Source organism: Cyprinodon variegatus, unplaced genomic scaffold, assembly GCF_000732505.1.
Source record: "Cyprinodon variegatus isolate N-32 unplaced genomic scaffold, C_variegatus-1.0 Scaffold657, whole genome shotgun sequence".
Lineage (NCBI taxonomy): Eukaryota > Metazoa > Chordata > Actinopteri > Cyprinodontiformes > Cyprinodontidae > Cyprinodon > Cyprinodon variegatus.
This window is the reverse complement of record NW_015151110.1, coordinates 108,100-133,404: the sequence shown is the minus strand read 5'-3', so window position 1 is coordinate 133,404 and position 25,305 is coordinate 108,100. Positions and strand designations below refer to the sequence as shown.

The 25,305-nt window shown below is 37.2% G+C and overlaps 1 protein-coding gene across 3 annotated transcripts; it reads left to right on the top strand.

Moving 5' to 3' along the window:
• Positions 1-18,509: 18,509 nt before the first annotated feature.
• On the top strand, positions 18,510-25,305 carry fhl2 (four and a half LIM domains 2). 3 transcript variants are annotated; one of them, XM_015393776.1, is made up of 6 exons: positions 18,510-18,533; positions 22,897-23,072; positions 23,161-23,335; positions 24,424-24,593; positions 24,671-24,857; positions 24,942-25,305. In XM_015393776.1, exons 2-6 carry the CDS (start codon positions 22,917-22,919, stop codon positions 25,091-25,093), a joined length of 840 nt encoding a protein of 279 aa, XP_015249262.1. In that variant the 5' UTR covers positions 18,510-18,533; positions 22,897-22,916; the 3' UTR covers positions 25,094-25,305. The 3 variants fall into 3 exon arrangements, with proteins under 3 accessions (XP_015249262.1, XP_015249260.1, XP_015249261.1); XM_015393774.1 differs by lacking the exon at positions 18,510-18,533 and adding an exon at positions 20,734-20,867; XM_015393775.1 differs by lacking the exon at positions 18,510-18,533 and adding an exon at positions 22,499-22,523.

Below are 25,305 nucleotides of genomic sequence, written 5' to 3'. Positions count from 1 at the left end.
TATCTATCTATCTATCTATCTATCTATCTATCTATCTATCTATCTGAACAGAATACTCATAGGACCACAATAAAAAACACAACACAGAATTTCCCAAAACCAAATTACATAACTTATTAATTATAAACTTAATTTAAAGAGTCTCTTCAAAAGCCATTTTTCTCCTTCAGACAACATAAACAATTCAGGATTTTTTTTTTGTACCGTCTGTCAAACACCAAATACTTTTCAAATCATGATACAAAGTCCAATGAAATATAAAGTTAATTTTGTTCTTAACCACGTATACAAAAAAGAAGAAAACACACATAAATGTTGGTTTTTAAAGACCTCGTGGTATTTGCCCACTTCAGCCACTAGAGGAAGAAAACCGGTTCTACTTTGCATGAAGTTGCCTTTGATAATATTCCTAACTTTACAAATAATTCAGTTTGGATCACGTCCTGAATTTCAATCTCAGTTTTAACTTAACGTTTTCAACAAATTACATGTACATATTAATTCTATATACTCTTTAAACATCCTTAATTGAATTATATTCAAACATTAACAAAAAAAAAAAACAATATCAGAAAAATGTCACAATAGACACCTACCGGTAATCAGTATCAACAGAGATCACATTCAATATCATTTTTTAATTATTTTAATGGATTCCCATGCAGACCTTACCCCTTATTCGAAATCATAAGAAAGCTACATTACGTATCTTGTAATATGTATACAGATAACTTTTATTGTATTGCCTGTTTAAAATGTCTGAATTGTGCAAACTGCAAGAATAGTCTATGTTTATTAAAAAATAAAATAATAATGAAATAACTGGTGGAGGATTCATTGCAAAAAGGTGGAATTCCTGGTTATTATATTAATATGTATCTTTTAATCTGCTGGTGTAAAGTATCATATGAATGTGGGTGTTTTCTCTGGCAGTGCCTTCACCGTACCGTAAGCATCTTGTTAGAAACCGTTGTTTATCGCTTAAAAAAATGTTTTAGGCTTTTTTTTTTCAAAAAATAAATTAAACAAAGCATTCCTGCTTTGCTTTCATATTCTGCAGAAATCAGCTTAAAGCCTGGACTACCACGTAACTAAAGATTAGTCCTTATTCCACTGGATCTCTGTCCATTTGGACCCAGTTCAAGATTTTGGTTTTGACATTGAAAGCCATCCATGCTCAAGCTTGTAAATATGTTGCATATTTATTGAAGCTCAAGTCTTGTTGCCTCTTAGATCATCTAACTAGATATTGCTCGGAGTTCCTGGGAGTCATTTTCAGGAGATTAGACTTTTCAGGCTACGGCTCAAAATGCCCTGGAACTCCCTTTCACTGTCTTTGTTCTCCGCAAATTTTAAAAAGAACAATTAAAGACACGATTATTTAGACTTAGAACGATTTCTTACTGTTTCTTATTTTACTTATGTAAGGCGATTATCATCTGTAAAACATGTTGTATAAATAGTATGACTTCAGCTAGCCTAAAATAACAAGATTCAAATATTATTCTTATCCTTAGATAAAGAGATAATTTTTCCATTATTTTGAGAAAATAACTTTTATTTCACCTGTAACGATGATTACTTGTGTAAACAATACAGTTATAAACAAAGCCATAACCTCCAGTGCATTATGCTGGCAAGCAGAGAAAGATCGGACATAAGATGATAAACACGCGTAAACTGAGTAAAGATGATTACTTCTTCATTGTGTCACCTGTAATCAAAGTAAAGTAAACACTGTGTTCCAAAGTTCTGTGTTAAATCAAAGAAAAAGAAAAGAAATGGGTGACCAAAGTTCAGTGATGCCTTTGGGAAATAATCTTGTCTTTGTAACCCCAAAAGACAAACTATAGTTAAGTTTGCTGCAAAAGTTAATGCTAGTCAGAGTGCAGTGAATCGCAGTTTGTGGTGTTTGCAAAGTCCATAGCTGTAGTATTTAGAAGCATGTACAGGAGTTGAGCTGCCACTAACATACAGGTGCATACACCGCTGTACACCTTCAGGGGTCATGTGAGGTCAACAAGCATCAAGAAGCCCACAAACACACTTAACAGTCATAATTAATGTCATACTATCCTTTGATAAGACACTTTGGTTCAATTTTCAAAATCAGACAATCAAGTAGGAGGCAGATAATCTGTGCAGATATAGACACCTAGGTCTTTTGAAAAATTCAAAATTAAAACAGAGCAAGAAAGAAAGGATGTTTAACTTTTGAACTGATGTCAGATGGGCCAACCTGAATTTTCATAAAATGAATGAATGTTTTAGAAAAGTATAGAAAGGGGATCTTACATTGTGGAAATTTGAGTGGACCTCCAAATGAAAACATGCGCTTAAACAAAAATATGGAAAAAAACAAAAACAAAAAAACAACAAGAATTAGAAACTTTAAACAATTTATGTTAACTTGTCACTATTTTACTTCGTTTTATTTCGCATCATTTTCGCTTTTATTCTTTTTCCTTCTTTGTAGTCCGTTAGGAGCTTTTGTTTTGAAAGGACACTTGCTCAATTCCGGTTAGACGTTACAGTTTTCCTCGAGCTTTATCACTGGTCCGGTTGGTGACGTTGCTGACGCCGGGACGAGTTCAGGACAACGCCGGAGGAGAAGGGACAGATTGTGGGGAATATGTCGCCCCTTGGCGATGGCTGGAAGAAACAGGCGATGCCTACAATGCCTGTTTTTTATCCCTCAATTAAACACTTTATCGCTCATTAATGTGATTGTTTAGACTATCAGACCTTCAAATGTAAAAATGATTTAAATAGTTCACAGAAAACAAACTAATAAATTATTAGGGCTGATCTCATAATTCATAAATTCACCTTTACAGGTTGTTGTTTCCTGTTGCAGTTTCATTTTATTTATTTTTAAATCTAACACACTGTTTTAGATGCGCTTCTGTTAAAGAATGACTGAGAATCAAAGCTTGACTTTTATATGCCTATCTTTATAGATTGTTTTATTTCTTATTACTTTAGTCAGATTCATGCTATTTCTTTGACCATTTTGTTTTTTGTTTTTTTGATTAAACTAAAGAAACCAACAGTTTTCTCCACATGTGCATATTGTTGAACCACACAGTCTTTCAAAATGTATTTTTTATGGGGTGCCATAATGGCCCCAATGAAATATATAAATAAACAGTATTTATGAGATTTCAGGGTTTCTGCATTTCATTGCACCACATATATGATTTAATCCACCATAATCCTGTATTTTTTTTGCTGCAAAACTAAGTAACAATAAATTGAAATTTAGCTAAATATAGATGTTTTTATTACTTTTTTTTATAAATACATATTTAATTAAGTTATGGGGTCATAACAAGTGTCCTATTTTTTATGTAATAAGCTCAAATTTTCTTTGATAAACTTTTTGAATGATAGTTTTGTCAGCTTTATTGCTTTTTTTTTTCTTCAAAGCCCCCTTAATGTATTTTTTGACCCTTTTTAATCCCATAAGCCACAGATTATTTAACATAAATTATGTCATTGACCTGTTTTATGCAGTAACCTGACACACAGAAATATTCCCCCCCATTTATTGTGATATCGTCTTTAAATTTCCACTTTATCATTCTTATTTGATTTGACTATATCTCAGATGAAAGGAACAAAAAAAAGAGCTGCTTGTTTACTCCTATGTATTTCAGAGTTGCTTGTCGAATATGAATCATGTAGACCCCTTAGGTCCTCAGAGACCCACTGACTCATCATTCCAAGAACCTTTTCCAAAGAATCTGATCCAGCTCTGGAACAAACTTCCAAAAATCCTGAAATATGGAAAAAAAATTAGGGCACCTTTTGCTTTTACTAGATGAATAAACAAATACTAATGTTCCCATCTAAAGCTTCAGATTGAAGATGAGATTTAACTTTAAATATAGATATAAATTCATACTTCTCCATAATATCTGACATCTTAAATCTTGATGTTTTAATGCAATGCTTCTGAAATAAATTAAGCTCCCCTATAAACTGTTTGTTGGATGTTCTGTAATTAAATAACATAGCTTTGTGTATGAAAACTAAGATTTAAATAAACCTGTCTTGCTTTGCTTTAAAGTGAACAAATTGGTTTAAAGTGAGCATATTTGGTCATAATGTCCCATGGTCTTTGAGGTTTTCTATCACAAGGGGGCACAACATCCCAGCAGTCAGCTTTCAGCACACATCACCTCATTCCAACTATCAGGTTATTATCAGGTTGGTGCCAAACTTTGCATGTTTCTTCTCCTTTCTGTTAATGACACATCACAATTAAATCAGAATTAATGAGTATATGCCCCCAAGACTTAGATAACTACATGCACATGCTTGCTAGCTGAAACTTGCTTTCAGACAGCTGACTGCTAATTGGAAAAAGCTGAGTGGTGTGTTGGAAAAAGCTGAGTGGTGTGTATGCGGTGCGGATTCAAAGTTAGCGTTGTTCTAATTTGTTGTTGAGTTTAATTGAATTTGATGGAAAACCTCGTTATGTACCTATGCAGACCTTCAGTGGTAAACAGTGTCTGTAAAGCTGCACCGAAAAGGAGCAAATATTGGAATTGCTCTGCATTCATACCCTCTTCCTCTTAAGCCTCAAGATAAGCTTGACTAATTTCAAACTCTGTTATGTTGCTGCTATAACTAGGATTTCTCTGTTTAAGGCCCGACCCTCGTATTCCCATCAGCAGCACAGTACAGTATAATCCCCCTGACAGACAACTTGCTGGGAGGCCTGTAGCTAACAGAGTTATAGTTACAGCACTGATGAAGCTGGGGGGTTATTTTGGCAGAAAGGGGCCTGTCCCTAAGTCCACCTGACTGGAGGCGATGATATATGTAATGAACCAGCAGCTCCTGTGCTATGTTTGCTATTCTCTGGGTTCTGTGCCTCTGCCCTCTGTTCCTGTGAAATGTGAAGGCCAGGAAATGTAGATCTTCGTGATGAAAAGATGTGCAGACCATCCACATGGATATGATGCACTTATCAGAAATATATATTTATCAGGTATCCCACTCTTGGTTTCTACTTCATTCATAAGCATGTAGCTGAAATATGAAGTAGCGGCCCTCTTGTTAAGATAGCAGTTATTCTCAGCACATCAATCTTTTAAATTGATCAAATCAATATCTGACAGGAAGTACACAGCTCTCTGAGTTTGAGTCAATTTGAGGAGATAAACGTAAGATTTTGAGCTTATTTCTGGTCATAGTGAGGCAAAGACCAAGAGTAGGGCCGTTTCTCAATGTGTACTTGTGCGTACTCATGTGCTCGTGTACTCGTGAAACGTCATCAACATCAGCCCTAGTACTGTTCCAATTCACAAGAACAGCAGACCTGTCGCTACCCGATCCGTTCCGGACGCACAATCCGTTCTGCGCATGCGCTATCAGTTCATTAGCAAATGCGCATCCAGACATACATCCGGGTCGTCCTCGATTTTATTTAGTAAAAAATACAGAAATTACCTTTTCCCTTCCCCAAAATAGTAAATGTAATTAAATATAATGTGTTAAAGGTTAATAATGTATTTCTTGAGAAAATAAATGCCTTAAAATCCTTTTTGTTTTATCAGTCCTCTCTAGTCGATCTGCACCGAAAATGGGATCCTACGCTACTTCTGGGAGCTTTCAGCTTTGGATTTAAACATACATCCAATGTTTTTGAGTTTTATGTTTTTGATTCGTTTATAATCTTATGTTATATAGTGTGTAATCTAAAATAAGAAACAATTAAAATGGAGATAAACATGGTTTAATCATATTTCGCTGGACTGCTCTGAGCATGTCTGATGATGACGTCAGAGAAGCAGTTTAACGAAGAAAATGTAAAAAGCATAAACATTGTCTCACAAAAGTCCTAATTTTTTTTTTTTTACAGATGTCTATCACTATTCTTTAGTGGGTTAAGGATAGAAAAACGTAGTTTTAGTACCATAATTACATTGTTGATGGATACAAGGATGTATATCTGTTCCCGCATGCGCAGAACGGATGGTGCTGGTGGTGATGGTCCGGGACGGATCGGGTCGTGACAAGATCGAGAACACACAAAGTCCCCGGATGTTGTTCTCGCCCCTCCCTATTTACGAGCATGCATCAGAGCAGACTTGTCCATTCTCCAGACAGACAGCTGTCCCAGCATGCACTGCGACAGCAGCAGCTTTCAACGGAGCTCTCCATTGAAATTTAAAAGTTTTTTTCTGCTGCTGTTGTTCAATAAAAGTACGTTTTAAGATCATTTGAGGCGAGAATATTATACTCTAAAACGTCACTATTTGGACCATTTACTGATTTAATGCGTAATTAAATTCCGAAGTTGAGAGGACCGCTGCAACCAGCGGACGTCCGAGGCTAACTGCAGCCAGGGCTAACCGCAGCCCGTCTGCAGCAGACCTCTCTCAGCATAGTCGTGTGAAGGACCGCTGGCTATGATGGCAAAGTTTTTTTGTTTTATTTGGCAAAATGTTCATTTGATTTGTGTTTATCTGACTGTGTTGATTATTATTTCCCCACTAAATGAAAAAAAATATAATTTATTAGAGACTATTAGTAACAGGAGGAAAATTGTAGCTCCAGACGAGCCAGGCATGTGGTGACGTCACGAGTACTCTTTTGTTCCAATTGACTCATATACATGCTGCGTGCTCCCGTTCTCCCAGAGTCCATACTTCCCTGTGTTCTTCTCAGGAACATAATTGGTGAGAACACGATTCCTTACTCGCGTTCTAGTGAATTGAGAAACGGCCTAGATTTTCATAAAGTTAAAATCTATATCAAGGTTTATGGATGACTTGACCGCCATTGATGGGTAGACCTACCATCTGATTATCTTTTGCAGTCTGGAGATCAACGCTCTAATAACATTGGAGATGATGCTCGGCTTTTTAAGAAGCACAGTGCCATCCTCTCTCATCATTGTGTATGACTGTCCAGTCCCCGTTGTGGACTCTTTCTGGGGCAACATTATCAGACAGGAACTCAAGTCGGAGCTAAACATCACCTCATCCGCCAAGGAGGCTCAGCAAAGGATATAAATCCTACAGCAGCTGAAGAAATTTAACCAGCCAATGACAGTCCATCCTCTTCTTCTCCATCGCCATCTGATACGCTGCTGCTCCTACCATGGCAGTCAGCAGTATATCACTCGCTCTGCAGGTAGGATGACTGGCAGCTGTCTACCCTCCCTTTAGGAACTGTACACCTCCAGGACCAGGAGGCAAGCAGGTAAGATTGCAGCTGACCAAAGCCACCTTCTCACCTCCGGTCAAAAAAAAAAGCTACTTCCTGTCCACCAATGACCTCACTAACAAGATCTGGGTCCCCCTCTCACATTTTGTTGCTAAAAATAATAGAGGAGCTCCATTTTTCTCTGTTCTCATAACATGTCTATAGAGCTTGAATTTGTTTGTCCCAATGTATTTATTCCAAATTAATTTAAATCAACAACGTGACTGTATATATGTAGCAGCTTACTACCAAAGCGATTCCATCCCACATGTAGATACAGAGTTTTCTGATTCCAAAGACTAAGACACATATCCGGTCTTTGAACTAGTCCATTTATACAAGTTTCTTTAGAAATTTGAGATTTAAAATGATCATTTACTTTAAAGACAGCAAGTGACATGATTCAGAGGTGTTTTCAGCTTGTATATTATGACTTTTCACACATTCCGTTTGTATTAGATTTCTATATATCTTTCCATTATTTCATTCTGTATTTCAGTGGCTTTATATATATATATATATATCTTTCCATTATTTCATTCTGTATTTCAGTGGCTTGGTTTAAACTTGTGTTTTTCCACAGTTTACCTCTTTATTTATTCCCCCTCAGCCATAATCACAAGCCAGTGTGTAAATACAGTGTTTTCCCCATCCTATACACCTGTGCCCTGCTCTAGTTAAGTTGTCTGCATGATGTTAGTCTTCACTGCATCCCCTGTTTGGTTTCCTGTCTCCTTGCCTATATGCAGCTCTACTGCAAAATTATGATTATTGTTAAATCACTATGTTGGTTTCTAGCATCCATCTGCACTTTGGTCCAGAACACCAGACCCTGACACTAATGTGGCGTGGCTATACTTTCTTCTGTTGTTTCCAGCTGGATTTTAAAGAAGGCAACCTGTAGTGTGTTGAAGATTATAATTAGCATATGAGTAATGTTTTAAAATAGTTAAATGTACATACTGCTGGAAGCACAAACTGCCTTTTTTTTTTTTACTTTACACCCGCCTCACCAAAAATGTGTGTGTCTCTCTGTTTAACATTTTTTGAGCTCCTGCTCACCTTTGTTTGACACAACAAGGTATCAAAAAAGCTGGGCTGTTTCATAAACCTTCAGAAACTGACAGACAAGCAAACCTTGATATTTTGCACACCTTCCTTAAGGTCGCTTTTCCAAAGCTAAGATTGGACCTCTTAATAACCCGATGTTCTCTCATTTATTTTATAGGTTTTCAAAAATGCACAGAGTGGTGAATGAACATTTGTGCTTTTTGTTATATTTGCAAAAAAGGTTCAATGTTTCCAGTCACAAATTCACCCAAGGGAAATTACAGAGGACCAACTAACTCTTAGATAACTTAATTTACCAAATACTTTGGGTTAAGCTTGTGGAGGTTCAGTCTACTCATCCTGCGAGGTACTTTATCTGTTATATGATAGTCGTAAAGCAAACTATAACTTAATCACTTAGAAGTATCTGGATCCGGAAAGAGCAAAAACCCATGGCCTTAGCTTCAAACAATAAAACTTGAATTGAGAGAAATAATCAGAAACATTGAATATTGAGAATATATGTGTTTCTGGATGAAGAAAAACGTATGAAATATATTTTATTAATCTGCATGGATTTAATGTTCTAAAATACAAGGTTTGATTTCTTAACTTTGCTGAATGCAAGGACTGCTGCAAAAAAGCTTGAAATAATGTCCAGGCTTTTTAAAAATGTATTACTAAAGAAATAAATGTTTTAAGCTCTCGTATCAATAAATATGCAGGTTTCCAAAATACTGTTTTTCTTTGTATTTTGTCAAACCCATTAAACAACATGTCTTCTCTGAGGGAAAAGAAGAGTTGCAGCCATTTCTATTTGACCAATAGCTTTATATTGCAAGTTATTTAAATTAAGATTTGATTTAGTAGTGTTAGATTTTTTTTTATTGCTTTGAGAGTTTATTTCCTATTTTGAGCACAAACTTTATAATCTTAATTAAAGAAATCTTATCAAGAGAAAGCTCACTGCATGGAACAAGTAATTAAATTTGTTTGGACCACACATTCTATTTGAGTTAGTGTTTTTGTCCTGTTTTTAGACACTTTTTGTTCACTTCTTTTCTCCTTCTTAAAGGCGTGATGATGATTATCTGTTTTTACGGTGATGAATTTTATTTTTCAAAAAAAGTGGAATCTTAACCAGGTGTCCACAAATATGACCATGTCTATTGGTCTGTTTTTTTCTTTATTTATTTATTTTTTTACCATTATCCTGAACCCAGTGGAAAATAATAAACATGTTATTTTTTTTCTTCAGGGACAACATCTACATCCCATTTTAGGACTCCTTCAGAAAGGTTCTCCCAGTTGCATTTAAGTCTTTAACAAAAAGTGGGAACTTCCAGTTATTTTTGCCAGGTTACTAAAATTAGATTAAATATTACAGGTTGGTCTGAGCGAGCATCTTGCCTTAAATCAAAAATCTTTCAGGACAAATAGTTCACCTGCTAAAATCTCAAAAATGCCACATTACAAACGCTAAAATTGAAAGAAGAACTCCAGAATATCATGCATTTTCGTTGGTAATTATCGACAAGAGGACATTACTTGAGATTAGGGTTGTCACGATACTAAACTTTTCAACTCGATACCGATACTAAGTAAAATATTTGATACTCGATACCATTTTCGATACCACAAGGATAAAAACAAAGACTCCAAAATTCAACATAAATTTTTTCATTAATAAACAAAATACAATAAATAGATAAATAAATACAATAAACAATATTTTGAGGTCGTATGCTGTGCACAATATTAAGCAAGCTTGATAAAAAACTTTTAAATTAAAATTAAGTGTTCCTTCCTTGGCTATGCTTTGCACACATAGCAATGACACTAGCCAAACCAGTTAAAAAACAAAAATAATTCTCAGCAGCTGCACCTGTTACAGAAAAAAGTCTGAAACCAAAAAGTGTACAGAATTATTCAATCACACAGTGTTCAGAAAGTGCATCTTCCTCTAATCTGCGCATAAGATGAATGACTGTTTAGGTGCCACTGGTGGTAGCACTGTATCGGTACTTTTAAAAACGAGTATTGTATCCGGATACAACTTTTCAATATCGATACTTTTTTGAGTATCGATACTTTTGACAACCTTACTTGAGATAGTCATATTTTTCTCACCTCCTCTCTTTTCCCATGTGTGCTTTTAACACTTTAAAGCTCAAACATCTCAGGCCAGACCGCTTGACATTGACTGCTGTCAGTCTACATCCTGTACTCTGAAAATTAGATCTTCTTGCAATCTAAGGTTATTACAGATGCATAACATCTAATCAAAACTATGTTTCAAAAAGTCTTTTGAGATACTAATGTTGCTTATCCTTGCATTGCTATGAATGGCTCTCTGTAAAGTTTTTTTTCCAACCCTGAAGGCTGTTTTTGTTCTCTAGAAAGAGTTATCAACCATCTTATTTCCTTGGGAAAGCAATATAGAAAATATTTGACACTAATCTAAAACCTATGACTGAAGTCTGGATACAGTTGTAGTTTGTGAGGAAGAAAAAAATTATAATCAAAGATGACATCAAAATAAAAGGGCACTTATTTGTAAGAAAATAATTTTAATAAAATTTAGTTAGAAAACTTGTGTTTAACATAGTCATGCACAAAACCACACTTTGTGTTACTAGGATTTTTATTACTAATGTAATAAAAGTAATTTTGCTAAAAGAATTGCTTGTGTCTATCTGTCTCTCTTTTTTTTTTCAACATGTTGCTTCAGGCTTCACTTTTTCTACTAACCTTTTGCAGAAAGTATTTGTAGTATCTTTTTGGTTTGGGGAAATGTCAAGGTTCCATATAAACCAGGAACCCCCAAAGCTGGTCCTCAAGGGCTGCCGTCCTGCAGGTTTTAGAGGTTTCTCTGCTTTAGCCCAGCTGACGCTGATGATTGCAGTTCAGCAAAAGCCTGTTAATCAACTATTAATGTAAATCAGCTGTGCTGGAGCAGGGAAGCCTCTAAAACCTGCAGGACAATGGCCCTCAAGGACCGACTTTGGGGATGCCTGATATAAACCGTCTGCACTGTGAAGCGCCTATTCTGGCGTTTTTTAAAGAGCTTGTTTCAAACTCATGACACTAACACTGGATGCACAGTTTTTAGGAGCTTAAGAAAATGTGGAAAAAAAAAACAATCTTAAAATGATATTTCTTAAAACTACAGTACAATGGTTCTAAATGAGCTTCATTACACAAGAGGACAAACCATCAATTGTCTTGTTTTTCACAAGACAATTGATGGTTTGATGATGGTGATTCTATCCATTTGACAAATTCGGTTACTTGTAGACACATTAAAAGTAATATATTTGTGTTAAATAAGGTAATTTTTCTCTTTCCTTCCTTAATTCCTTTTTTGTGTTGAACAATCATAGAAAAAGGTAATTTATCATGAAAAAGAAGTAAGGAGTCTCGAGCATGTTCAATCAATCAATCAAAACTTCTTTATTGTCAACTATAATTTACATTGTAATCGAAATTTCAGTTTCAGTATACACCGTTCATCACAATACGTCACACACATTTCAGGTGGGGGGGCTGAGAAGGGGGTACAGATTGACTGAGGCCTTGCGTTGTCTTTTCCGGACATAAAGTTCCTGGAAAACAACATTATAAATTAACATACACTTAAATGTATAATTTGCTTACATTTGTAGTTTTTTTATGAGATTATTGTCAGTAATCCCCCGCCTTTCCCTGCGTTACAGTTGGAGACTTAGTGCAATCTATGTGTCAGAATCACACTGAGAAATGCAGTTCAGATCTCTACCACAATTCCAGTTATCTCTAATTCTCTAAGCCTAGCGTTATCGTCTTTCATTAATTACAGTGGATACAGTTTAGATATAGGCATGCAAATGGAAATGCCATGGCTTTATATTAAATAAACTGAGCAACTGTCCCTTATCAAGCATTTAGATTTTTATCTGAAACTAAAAAAAAAATGTCTAATGGAACAGATTTCTTTCTTTGAATTATGTTTAAGCTAATTAGTACTTAACCAGTGAAGAAATGCACCCCAAAGAAATTATACCAATATACCTATGGGCTTTTGGGTTCATCTTTTCTTCTTTGTCTACAAACAATTTTGTTTTTTGTCTACAAACACATTTTGTTTGTGTGTGTGGAAAACATCCATATGTATGGTTTAACAACATCCATCTTATGAAAACATGAACAAAGTGACCACAAACTAAAACTGAAGACTAAAGCAGTTTGGAAACATTTGGTGCACACCTGCCACCACACCAACACTCTTCGTCATGTCTATTGAATCCAAGTTCTGCAATGTGGGCTTTGTATTAGCTGTCAGATTAGTCATCATATCAGCTGTCCTTTCTTTTTTCTTTTCTTTTTTTTTTTTTTTTTTTTTTTTACAGCAGACATATTTAGTAAGATAAATTCGTCCGGAGGGGGCCAGCTGTCATTTAACAAGCACCACTTCAGTTTCTAATTACTTGCTTGTAACACCAGAAACACCAGAGAAACCAGCAGGGTTGTATAAACATGATTTTATTAAAAGAACACCAGAAAAAAAAGCTTTAGGCATTGCATAAATAAAAAGTTAAACTATGAAATATACCAGTGGTAAAATACCACACATATTATTTTGTTACATAAATTGCAAAGACATAATAGTGAATTAAAACTAGTGTTAGCTTAAGCTACTGTTAATTTTTTGGTCCTGATTAAAAGGCAGGGCTCAGATCTGTAGGGGTTAAAAAGTAAACGCATGAGAGGTCTGCAATCCACACGCAAGAACATGAAAGGATATTCTCACCCCTTTAGCTCGTTTACTTTGGAACGTAAGAGTTAATGCGCCGATGTATTGGGAGACCTAGCTGCAGCCTAGACACGGGAATCAGAAGCTGTAAAAAGAAATTAATTATCGGTGAGTTTCTGGGTCCAAGGGAAGGTAACATTTTCTGAGAATTTAAAATGAATGGATTTTGAGAACTCTTGAAGTTGTATTGTGCTTGATGCACCAATACAAAGATGTGTGACTTTTATTCCAAAGCTTTTTATACCTGATGATGTTTTATATGTGCAGAATAAACCTAGCTTGGCACTGAGGGATAAAGGTGGGATCAAAATCCTGATGTAAACGAATCACTTTGGAAACTTCCTCCTCCAAACAGTTCTGGTTTTGTCTAGTTTGGAACTCACTATAAAAGCATAAAGCAACAATTGTTTTGTGTTAAAAATCTTTGTAAATAGAGACTTGATAAATAGTAAAAAGTCCAAATGAGTGTTTTTGATTAGTCTTAAGTCTGTGTAAACCATAATATTCAGTAAGATTTATAAGATAAGTTTTATTTTCCTGTTTGATGGTAAATCCACTGCAAAGAAATTTCTCAATAGCCCATCCTTTGTTCTGTTCCCCTTATATACTCCACCTCTGCAGTCACTCTTTGCTGGTTCCTTGTTGTTGTTTTTGCTGTTTCCTTTATCTCTGGCTCCACACAGTGAGTTTACCCTGAAGTTTTCTATTTTTTTTGGTTCCTTTTATTTTTTGTCCTTTGGATTTTTGCCTCAGTTTACTTATTAAATCTTCAACACTCACTTCTGCCTCCTGATCTTTGCATTTGGGTCCTCAAAATCCTCCACCCCACTGTGACATCTACATCTTACAACAAACTTGTATTTTATGCTAAGAAACGACCAAAAACTGAGTGTGCAGTTTGTTTGTTTGTTCTCTTTTCAAAATATAACAATTTGATTATGTATTTGCTTAAGTTAAGTTTGATGTTATTTTTTTTTTTTCAAGATAACACCTTTACACAGTCCGTAATTATGAAAACAAATGGGTAACTAAATGCAATGGAGATGTGCTCATCTGAGGGTTTCCTTCACTGTGTATTCTGTATTAATTTATTCATTTAAAGGCTGTGCTTGTGATCTGCCTGATATTGGATCATATTTTCTTAGGTGATGTCAGCCTGTTTCAAAGAGTTTTTTCTTCTTCTCTCTTGCTTTATTGCAGATGTTTGTGGTTAGATCTTGGGAGTTGGAGATAGTTGTATTAACTGACTCTATAGAGCAGGCATGACCGATTAAAAATCAGCGGGCTCCAAATAAAGAAAATCATCAACCAGTAAAGGTCTGGAGACATTTTTAATTATAATCTGTTACTTTAAACAGCATTTAACATTGACATAAAACGCAGGTGTTTATGCATCTATGTTATACATGCATTTAACAGTAGAGTTCTGGTTCAATATTTGTTGAAGACGAAAAGCACAGTATTCATACTCTTTCTAGATCTCCTCTCTTTTTGGACCCTTTTTTAAGAACATCACATTTTTCATATTACACAAATGTAATTTGAGTTTACACAGATTGGGATAATCTAAAGTGAACAGGATTAAGATGATCTAATGGGAATGGAAAAAAACTGTTATGAGTGAAACAAGAATGTGAAGATGTACAGAATATGATGCATGTACAATCCTAAAGCAAGCAGGAGAAGGAAAAGATTTCAGTATTTAAGACACAGCGTTCTTTTTTTCTTTAGTTTTCACGTGTTTTCACTCTCTTCTAAAAGGAAAGAGGGTAAGGGAGTTTGTGGTAAACACAACTTTGTTATGGTGAATAAAAATTCAAAATCTAATCATTAAGGAAAAAATTATGCTACATTTATATTCAGAATATTTTTGCTGCCACAAAAGCTATAATCCGGTTAAAAAAAATGAATTTGAAAAATAAATATCTTATATGTCAGAATAAACTTCCTTGAGATTAAAGAAAAAAGTACAGTCTTACAGACAGATGTGACTGCATAACGTATTTAGTAAGAGAACCAAACAGGGCAGAGAGAACATCAGACAAAAGAGAGCTTTCAGTGTCTAAATAAAGGGTCAGGTCAAAGCTGGTGTCGAAATATCCCCCCGTATTCTCTGCAGGGGATTTAGTCGCCAAGGAACACAACACCATGCTAAATGACGGAGGATTTTCTGTGTCATATTTAGACCCACATCACCACAGTGGCACCAACTGCAAAAAGAGCAACAATGAGTTAAGGAGCCGTTTAGTAATGCTCATTAACTCACTTCCATGCAAAAAGGAACCAATCAGCTGTTTTCAATGGGAGAAAATGTACATGCATTTTATTGCTTGGAGATTCTGATGGTAAAACTAGTGCAGGAACCTTATATTTAAAACCTTTAACAGTGAGATAGTAATTACATTTTTCTCTTTGCAGTTGTTACTAGTCAGGGATAAAACCTTTTATTTTGCACCAGACACATGAGCACTACTATTCTTTAGCATCACAGAGAGTTTACAGTCTTTCCTTTCCTTTTGGTAAACAGACTGGATTCTTAAAAAAGGAAATTACAAAGTTCATTTTGGTAAAACTAATAACAAAAACAATTCTTAAGAGTATTACTCAATTGAATTAAATAAACACATACCATTACAGTGAGCTCAATTTTGAGGGGAAAAAAGTGCTGCATCAAAGATGATGTCTGCAGTAGACTTCAGACATCTTCAGACTGCGGCTTGGGTCCTCAACAAAGCTGTTAGAGGTTAAAGTCCCGTTCTGGTGTCCTTTGCTGCATTTATTCCCCCTTTCCTGTCTACCTGCGTTCAAAAGTAAAGGCCACTAGAGCATAGATCTGTTAAACCTAGCCTAGATTTTTTAGAGCCTGAAAATAATCTAAAAAGTAAGTACGGTAGATAAAAACACTTTAAATGGAGAAAATAAGAACTGCAATTAGTCTGCATATAGACATGATGTGGATTGGCTGGTCCAGTGATGAGGTCACAACAACAAGGAGCTTGACCCCCCTTTCCCTCCTCCATCCTGTTAAAGACTTTGTAAAAAAAAAAAAAAGTATCCCCACTAGTTACCTGTAACCACCTTTTCTTGAGACCCGAGCCTGTTTTCACACAGATATGGTTCGGTAGAAGATCCCGACAGAGACTTTACTTCCTACGACAACTCAAAAAAGTACCTTGCACAGGTGCTGCTCTTTATTCAGTCTTTAGCCATCGATGTTGAGCCTACTTGTCTAATTCTGGCTCAACATGCCTTGATTAGACAACCAGTAGACATATGGAACAGGACGTATCTTGTATGTTTGAAGCATTATTTGTTGGTAAAAACTAGCTAAACTTTATTGTGCTTTGTAGAGGTAGCCAAATCATGTTCTTGGGATGCTTTTCTTCAGCTAGGACAGGGAATCTATCTCTCTATGATGGGACAAGTGTAGTCAGAAATCCGGTAAAGGCTTTTAACAGATTTAAGAAGGAGGGAAACATGGGCAGAGCAGTGATTGAAGGCTTCATGCATCTTCTTCAAAGAAAGGGTCTTGAGTCAGAAGTTTACTTAGGCCCCGTCCACATGAGTGTCAAAACGAACACGAAACGCTAATATTTTCCAGAACGTTTGTCGTAAAGACGGAGACATAAAATAAATGTGATCGTCCACACGAATACATGAAAACGCTTCAAAATGTATGCCAGGCCTGTAAGTGGCGCTGTCGTGCCAAAGCAAAAATAGGCGACGAAATGTTGGGCATGTGCACTAATATTTATACATGTTTGCCCTGCAGGTCCATTTTCGTGGTTCAGTCAAATTCAGGTGATGAACTATGTCGTCTATATTACTCTGTTCTTCCTGGAGATATTCCAGAAGAAGAAGATTCTGTTGTAAGCCCGACAGCAGGGTGAGTAGCATGAGCAGCAACCATTCAACACAGTACGGCGCCATTGTTGTTGTGATACTGTGTCACGCATGCGTGTTTAGAAGCGACGCTATGACGCATGCGTGTAAGAAAAAAAATGCGGTTAGAGCTTAAAGATGGAAACGCGAAAACGGCGTTTCAGAATCTTCCCACTCTGAAGGCTGAATAAAAAAAAGATTGTTTACAGACCCCCGAAACGCCGGCTTCGTGTGGATGAGAGGCTGGTTTGGTGAAAAATTTGTGCGTTTAGGCCAGGGTTCCGCTTCGTGTGGACGGGGCCTAAGATCAGTGGCAAGACAGGCAGGTACAGCAGATTCCTCCTTACATCAACATTTAGAACAACTTGTTGAAGAAATCCGTATGAACATGTATTTTCCTTTTGCAATAATAAAGTAATTTTGGCCTGAAATGGATTTAATACATCAAAGCATGTTCATATGTTAGAATGACCCAGTCAAAGTCCATTAAAGGGCTTTACTTCCTTCATGGTCCTTCTAAAGGTAGTGATGATCTTGCAGGCAGTCTGTCCCCAAAGACACAGGTCATGGTAAATGGACGTCTTCTTTACTAAGAATCCTGTGTGTCTTGTAAAGTGCAGAGGGTAACTGGTCTGCTAGACAGCCTTCAGCTCAGCAGTTCTTTCCCATGATTGTGTTAGCCATACAACAACATTTCTGTTGTTTAAAATTTTATATTACATTGGTACATTGGTCTCATGAAATATTCCTTTTGGGGGGAATGGTTTTATTGGCTGTAATCAAACTCATCAAAATCAAAACAAAAACCCACTCACTGCAAACATTGATCTAGAAATAAGTCAATATTTCTTGAAATGGATAAAATGTAGAATGTAGTTTTGCCACTTAACATTTCATTTATATGTACTGCACTTGAAATAAGAGAATGCAGATTTTTTTTAAATCTTATTTTAGGTTAAAAAAAATCTCATTCCAGTTTCAGATCATTCCATTTCCCTACTCATATCAAGTGCAAATCCACCAATTCAATATTTTTTACATACTTTTTTGTCAACCTTTTGCAGCGTGTTATTACATTGTGTATGATTTTTTATTTTAATTTAACTTAATCCTGCTTTGGTTCTTTAAATGCTAAAACCTTATATATTTATGCAATTTCTGGAGTAAATTGGATTTTTTCCCCATTTTTTTTCTCCAATCTATGCTTAATTTAACCAGGCGGGCACTACAGCCTTCATTTAAAACAAGCACCTTGGATCCCATGTCAAGTAAAGACAGGGACAGTTGCCTTCTTGCTCCCACAGTGGAACCCTCAAATGATTGTATCCGTCTTCATGAGCTCTAACTGCCCCTCTGAGACGCTCATTATGACGCAGCACGTTCTTCAAAGCTAGTTGCTATAGGATCCATTTCGACCAGGTCCACATGAAGCACAGCGAAGTTCTTCCAAAGGGCTGATACTGGATCCTGGATGACCCCGAGTAATTCCAGTCCAATTGGTCACCGTGGCATTAATGATTAACAGTACTCTGGTGATGATGGGGACTGCCTGGGCTGACCTTTTCACGCTGCTACATTTACGGCCGGAGTAAGTACCGGGCTTTACCATCATGATAGCCCAGACAGCTGCACTTTTATCCGCTGGCCTAAGCAGCTGAGGTGGAGGCCCTGGTTCAGAGCGTGCAGGGTGGAGGAGGGGTTGCTTTGGACAAGTTGAATGGAAAGAAGGGCCAAGGAGAGAAGGAAAGCAAGGGCAGTCTTGGGAATTATTTCAGCTGGGCATTAAACAGATTTGTCCCTTAAGGTATTAACTTGACCACATGTCTGAAATTAAATGGACTGAACTGAAATGATTGTCTCTGAGCCCCGGGTTGAACACTAACTGCCACATTTCAATAATAATTAAATTAAATCCTTTTCCAGTCGTTTTAGAAGAGCTTGTACAACATCGTCTTCTGTTTGAGATGCTATCATCTGACTTCAATTTTGCCCAAAGTGCTAGTCTAAACTTCCTGTTTGTTCTGAATGCTTGGTCCTAAATACACTAGTAGAGTGTTTATATTATTGGAAATAAGGAAATTAAAGACCTACATTATCTAATTACAGCTAGGATTTGGCCTGCATCTATATTTTTTCCAATATTATTTGAGATAATAGTTTCTTTGGAAATTTAAACAAGACACTTCATTGCAATGGATATTTTTTGTGTCATTCGTCTCCATTTTAAACTTTTCAACAAAAATTGTTATAGATATAAATGTTCTGATACAGGCTGACCAGTGGAGCAGTTTGTAGCACTGTAGCAGTGCAAAAGCAGGAAGAAGGTCTTGGTTTCTACTACAAAAAGTTGGTCTCTTTGCAGGGAGTTTAGATGTTGTATTTGTGCATCTCTGAGGTCTCCTTGGGTTCTCCATCAACTGATCTCTCTAAAGTGAGCATGTATCACACTTTTCGGGGATGAATGGATTTTATACTCTTGCTTTCAAGAGGGGCCCAGGTTCGAGTCCTGGGCTCAGCAGAGGGCCTTTCTGTGCGAAGTTTGCATGTTGTCCCTGTGTCTGCTTAGACTACCTTAATGCGCTCTGATTTCCCTTGCCACTAAAGACATGCTGGTAAGATCGGCCATAAGTGGCGGGGCGCTCAATAGCAGAAGCTTAGACAAACCTTCCATTCTGATCTACACAATTTGATCTTATGTACCCAGTATCTTAACTTATTTTACCTTATCCCACATATTGTGCATTTAAAATATTTGGTTAGACTGGTAAAAACATTTTCTCCATTTTAGACACATTTTGCTCATGGTTTATAAACAGTTAAGTCATTTGTGCCCTGAGATGCCATTGCATTGTGAATTGGACCTATATGAATAAATTGAATTGAATTTGTCTTTGAGGCCATAAGAGTTAGCTTTAGCAATTGATGCAACCACCACTGTCATTAAGAGTACATGTATTCTTCCACTAGAAAATGTGTCTTTTTAATTAGCCAGTTTAGCGAGTTTTCCTGTCAGTATAAGTTCAAAATGAACAGGAACATACAAATCAGAACTTTAATTAACCTTCTACTTAAGGGTAATGTCTCTAGCTACAGTATTACAGACGTTGGATAAGTTATAACCCTGTAAGGAAAAGGAAAATGGGGTTATGAAAATGTTAGCATACATTACATGGCATATATCGAGAGGGTAAAACACCCCCATGGTGTCACATAAATGTAGCACAAAAATTAAAGTGGATCTGCAGTGTCGTATATTCTGAAATAAAATGTTTCAGAGGCATAGAGAGAAGACAGGAGCATTTGCACAGAGGGCAATGGATGGTCCAAAAGAGCGAGTGAGAGTTTGCAGACGGCAGAGCTAAAGCTTTCCTAGAAACCATATGGGTCTCTGTTGTTAGCGAGCTTGGATACAGTAGCCATCACACTGGAGGTTTAGGACTGTGAGAGGAAAAAAAAGAGGACGTGGGGAAAGATGAGACATCTGGGGATAGGAAATCCTCACCGATTCATGAGAGCATCACAATGATCAAATGAAAGAAGAAAAAAAAAACAGAAGTCAGCACCAAGAAAGCTCTGATACAAAGAAGGTTTAGAGTGAACTAACTCCTGGTGAGTGTAAGAGAGGGAGAAGAACAACTGAGTGACCTTAAATGGCTACATGGTCCTGCTGGTGACTGAGTGGGGACAGCTAAGGGGGCCTCAAGGGTTATCTCTTTGAGGTGCTGCTGTATTTATAGAACTAGAAACAAACAAAAAAAATAGAAACCCTGCCCCCACGCTGCACCCCCATCCACCCCACCCCATTTCCAATTAGTCTGTGATGGGACGGCTAATGTAATCAGGAGTAACTACAGCGCGCCCACAGCCTCCTCTCTCAGTCTGCCCCAGACTCAACACAGCTGCACACTCCTCACACAGGAAGGTAAGAGCCAATCTCTGTTCATCCACCCATTCACCTGTCCATCCTTCTCTCTTCTTCACTGGTCTTTACTCACCATTCCTTCTACTCTGGGACACTGCTGCTCATTGCATCCTTTTGAGTTCCTCCCTTTCCACCAATTCATGTTCTCCTGTTTTCCAGCTGCACAAGGCCCCTCATTGTTTACCCTTCCTCATCCTTGGCTACATTTCCTTTTCCATTTCTGTGCAAAATAAACCCTCTGAGAATCCATTTATCTGAGTTCACAGAGCTAATTAAGGCTTCCCTGCTGTTTTCTCATTATCCTTAGTCTCACTACAAGACTAACTTTTCTTGCAAATTACAAAGGGGTGACTTCATTTTGAAACTAAGATGCTGTTTATGATACCCTGACATTACATTTGGTTTAGGAATTAGATATGACTTCTCCTAAACATTAAAAATGATATGCTGCAGCTGAATATGTGCAACATATCGTGTTATTTTACACATTTTAGATGCGTGAGAATTTAAGTTTTCAAGTTAATATTATTTACACAATAGAAAATTCAATAGAATCTTTTGCAAATTAAAGCCAAATTTGGCCTCAAATTTAACCCCATTATGCCTGAAAAAGTTCAACCTGGGCAACAGGATGAACTCTGAAGAACCTCTTGGATGTTTTACCTCTCATCCAAGAGGGTTCTTCAGTTCATGCTAGTGGTGAGGAGCACTGAGATTAATATACTGTAGGTGCAACAAAGAATTAGGGGGAAAAAATATATTCTCCTCAGTCTTTGTTACACCTACAGTATATTAATCTCAGTGCCTCCCTCCACTATTAGAAATTAAGAAGCCTCTTGGATGAGAGGTGAAATGTCTATACAAAACTTCACATTCAGTTGCCTAGACTGAACTTTTTCAAGCTTGACTATGACCTGAATGACAGAATCTTCAAAGATATATTAACTCAATTATCCAATTTAAAACCTTTAATTTATGTATTGATGTCAAACTGGGTTCAATTTAGAAGGAATGTACTCGTGATTTCTTGCTTTGGAAAAGCAGCAGATCTTAGAAAAATACTTGCATCCGTTATATAAAAGTGATTGCATTATGTAAATGTAGAAATACTAATTTAACAACAAGTGTAAATATCAAAAAAATGTCTCACAGAGTGGGAAAAAAATGCAAATTATTATTGTTTTTGACATACTTCTGACAATGCATCAGCTGTATTTTGAATTTGAAGAACTTTTTTTAATGCATAGCTGTAGAAAGCAGCTTTAACACTTCAACAGCAGACATGCCTTCTAATCGAAGTGGAGTTACTTGTATCTCAGTTTGTTTCCCACATGGATGGTCATCAAAGCAGACCTCAGAATCTGACAAAACAGCTGCACAGCACATCCAAATAGCTGCAAGTCTTATTTGTGGCCATTCAGATTATCTTTCTGTATTTTTAGGAGCCAGATAAATCCTTATATAAGCTAGGTGAGTCATGGTGGGAGCAGCAGACAATACGGGAATGTGGGAGGGGTCAACTGCACTCATAACGGAGAGGCACAGATGGATTAAAAGTCTCAGTTTTGTCCAGACAAAAGATGAAAACCTCTTCAATTTTAAGAGCTTTCACCAATCAGTCACAGGCCTCATCTTAAAACAAGCCTGGAGTGTGAGGTATAGGAAAAACAGACTGGAATTTTCTTTTTTTTTGGTAGTGGGCTACAAAAGTAGACCCCATTCAGCTGCTCGCTTTTATTAGTCATTACTACGAGTGCTGCTCACAATCACTGGAGAAAACAGGGGTCTGGCACTGACAGTTGGAGGTGAGGCCCTGATGGGTCAGTACACACTTGCATAGTGGCCTCTGGTATGCAGTGAGGGCAAGTGTAAACTGTCTCTAAGCAGGGCTGATAGTAGTTATTAATATCCTCCTCTCTGGTCACTCTTTGATTTTGATGTGGAGAACATTGCAGCTGGCTGGATAGATTAAAGCAGAAAAGGTGTCTAAATAAAAGAAAAAAAAACCTTTACTTCTTTGTTTTCTCAGGTGAGCATCTCTTGGTCAAAATGACCGAGCGCTACGACTGCCACTACTGCAAGGAGTCCCTGTTTGGGAAGAAGTATGTCCTTCGAGAGGAGAATCCCTACTGTGTGAAATGTTATGAGAGCCTGTACTCCAACACCTGTGAGGAGTGCAAAAAGCCTATTGGCTGTAACACCAGGGTAAGAGATAAAAAAAAAAAAAACACCCCATGAAGATACAAAGTGTTTGACTGTGTCAGCCTGATCCAACTGTCTGATGTTCCTGCAGGATCTGTCCTACAAGGACCGTCACTGGCATGAGGACTGCTTCAAGTGCTTCCAGTGCAAGCGCTCCCTGGTGGACAAACCCTTCTCCACCAAGGATGAGCAGCTTCTTTGCACCGAGTGCTACTCCAATGAGTATTCCTCCAAGTGCCATGATTGCAAGAAAACCATCATGCCAGGTAAGAAGTGTACAAAGATTTTAGATTTTCATGCAACAACGGTTGTCTTTAAAAAGCGTTTTGAGGATAGAGGTGCTGGATTCTAGAATAACTGGAGCCCTAGCTGATTCCTTCCTTGCAATAAACAGCAAGTTTGATTATTGCTTGGACTTTTCACAACATGTGGGGCTCCTGTTCATCATTAGAACGACACCCATAAAAGCAACTCATGGGGACCGTTTTTCAGGACTAACCCCCCTGTTTTATTGAAAAAACTGCCTCTGGCTCTGAAAATCCCATTCATGAAAATAAGTTTCCACGAATGCAAACACTGCTGGCATCAGGTGAATTAACACTGCGACTGCTATTAAACCAAGGTCCTTATTTACAACAACACTAAAAAAAAATGCTCATCACATTTCCTAAGTACTTGTCGGCTGGTTTGTTATGTGGAAAATACAAATATAGAAGAAAATAACAAAAGCTTTTCTATCTTCCTGCTGTGTGTAGCTCTGTTGCTATTAGATGACATGAAGATGTGTGAATATTTTCAGTGTCATGTTACTTTTGTGGTTGGTGCTCAGTTAATATCTTAGGTTTACATACCTTGCTGGAAACATTTTTCTTTTCTCACTGATAACATTGTTTAAAAAGAAAAAAACAATTAAACAAACAAAAAAACATGCTTTTCAAAATTTCTGATGAAAACTAATCCAAACAGAATATTTTGTGAGAAGGGCAGCTTCCAAGAAGCACCAGCTGTAAGATGAATACATTTCTTTTGCATTTGTCACAAGAATGTACAGCTATTCTATAAGACAATCTTACATAACATTAAAAATATTCCTCAGAAAAACCAGAGGCTACAAAATAATAGAGAATTGAAAAAAATAGGATAAGCAAAGAAATAGGAAGGGGCATAAGTCTATAGGATAAACTCCAACCATGGTTACATGGTTTATTTACATGACATTAAACGTCATAAGCTGAGGTTTGTTAATTTGCCTACTTGCAGTGAATTGTGTGGACTTGGATTCCCATAATTATATCACCAGTGTCTCTTTTGTCCTTTTTAACTTCCTGTACTCTTCCATTTTATCCTCCTGAAGGCTCCAGGAAGATGGAGCACAAGGGCAACAGCTGGCATGAGACCTGCTTTACCTGCAAGAGATGCCAGCAGCCGATAGGCACCAAGAGCTTCATCCCGAAAGAAAGCCAGAACTTCTGTGTGCCCTGCTATGAGAAGCAGTTTGCCATGCAGTGTGTGCACTGCAAGAAGGTATGACTTCAGGCTCTACAAGCTAATTCTATTTATTAATAAGGGAGGATTAATAAAACAATGCTTCTTTTTAAAAGCCAATCACCACTGGTGGGGTGACCTACCGTGACCAACCTTGGCACAAGGACTGCTTCCTGTGCACCAGCTGCAAGCAGCAGCTTTCTGGCCAGAGGTTCACCTCGAGAGATGACTTTGCTTACTGTCTGAACTGCTTCTGCAACCTTTATGCCAAGAAGTGTGCCTCCTGCACCACCCCGATTAGTGGTAACCAACAAGCTTAAACTCTGAACTGAAGCTAAAGCTGGTTTCTCAGGTGTGCTGATGTAGACTTGGATGTTTTTTCCTCAGGTCTGGGTGGCAGCAAATACATCTCTTTCGAGGAGCGCCAGTGGCACAACGACTGCTTCAACTGCAAGAAGTGCTCTGTGTCCCTGGTGGGCCGTGGTTTCCTGACCGAACGGGATGATATTCTCTGCCCAGAATGTGGCAAGGATATCTAACCCCACCTGAGAGAAAACAATGCAGCTAAAAGCTATTGAATGGCAAAGTCTCACTACATATTAGAATAGAATGCAAGTAGAACTAGGATTGTATGTTTTCAGCTCTGAATTGCAAAGTAATGGTTTTCCTTAATTTTGCGAAGTGTATTCAAAGTGACATATAAGCTCCGTCAGAAAGTAAAATTATGTACTAATAAAGTAACTTTAAGGCA

Excerpts from the sequence above, each read along its gene's own strand:
- fhl2 (XM_015393776.1), top strand. The coding sequence starts at position 22,917 with ATGACCGAGCGCTACGACTGCCACTACTGCAAGGAGTCCCTGTTTGGG. Across the intron at positions 23,336-24,423 it reads CAAGAAAACCATCATGCCAG|GCTCCAGGAAGATGGAGCAC; the intron begins GTAAGAAGTGTA and ends ATCCTCCTGAAG. Across the intron at positions 24,858-24,941 it reads CTGCACCACCCCGATTAGTG|GTCTGGGTGGCAGCAAATAC; the intron begins GTAACCAACAAG and ends TTTTTTCCTCAG.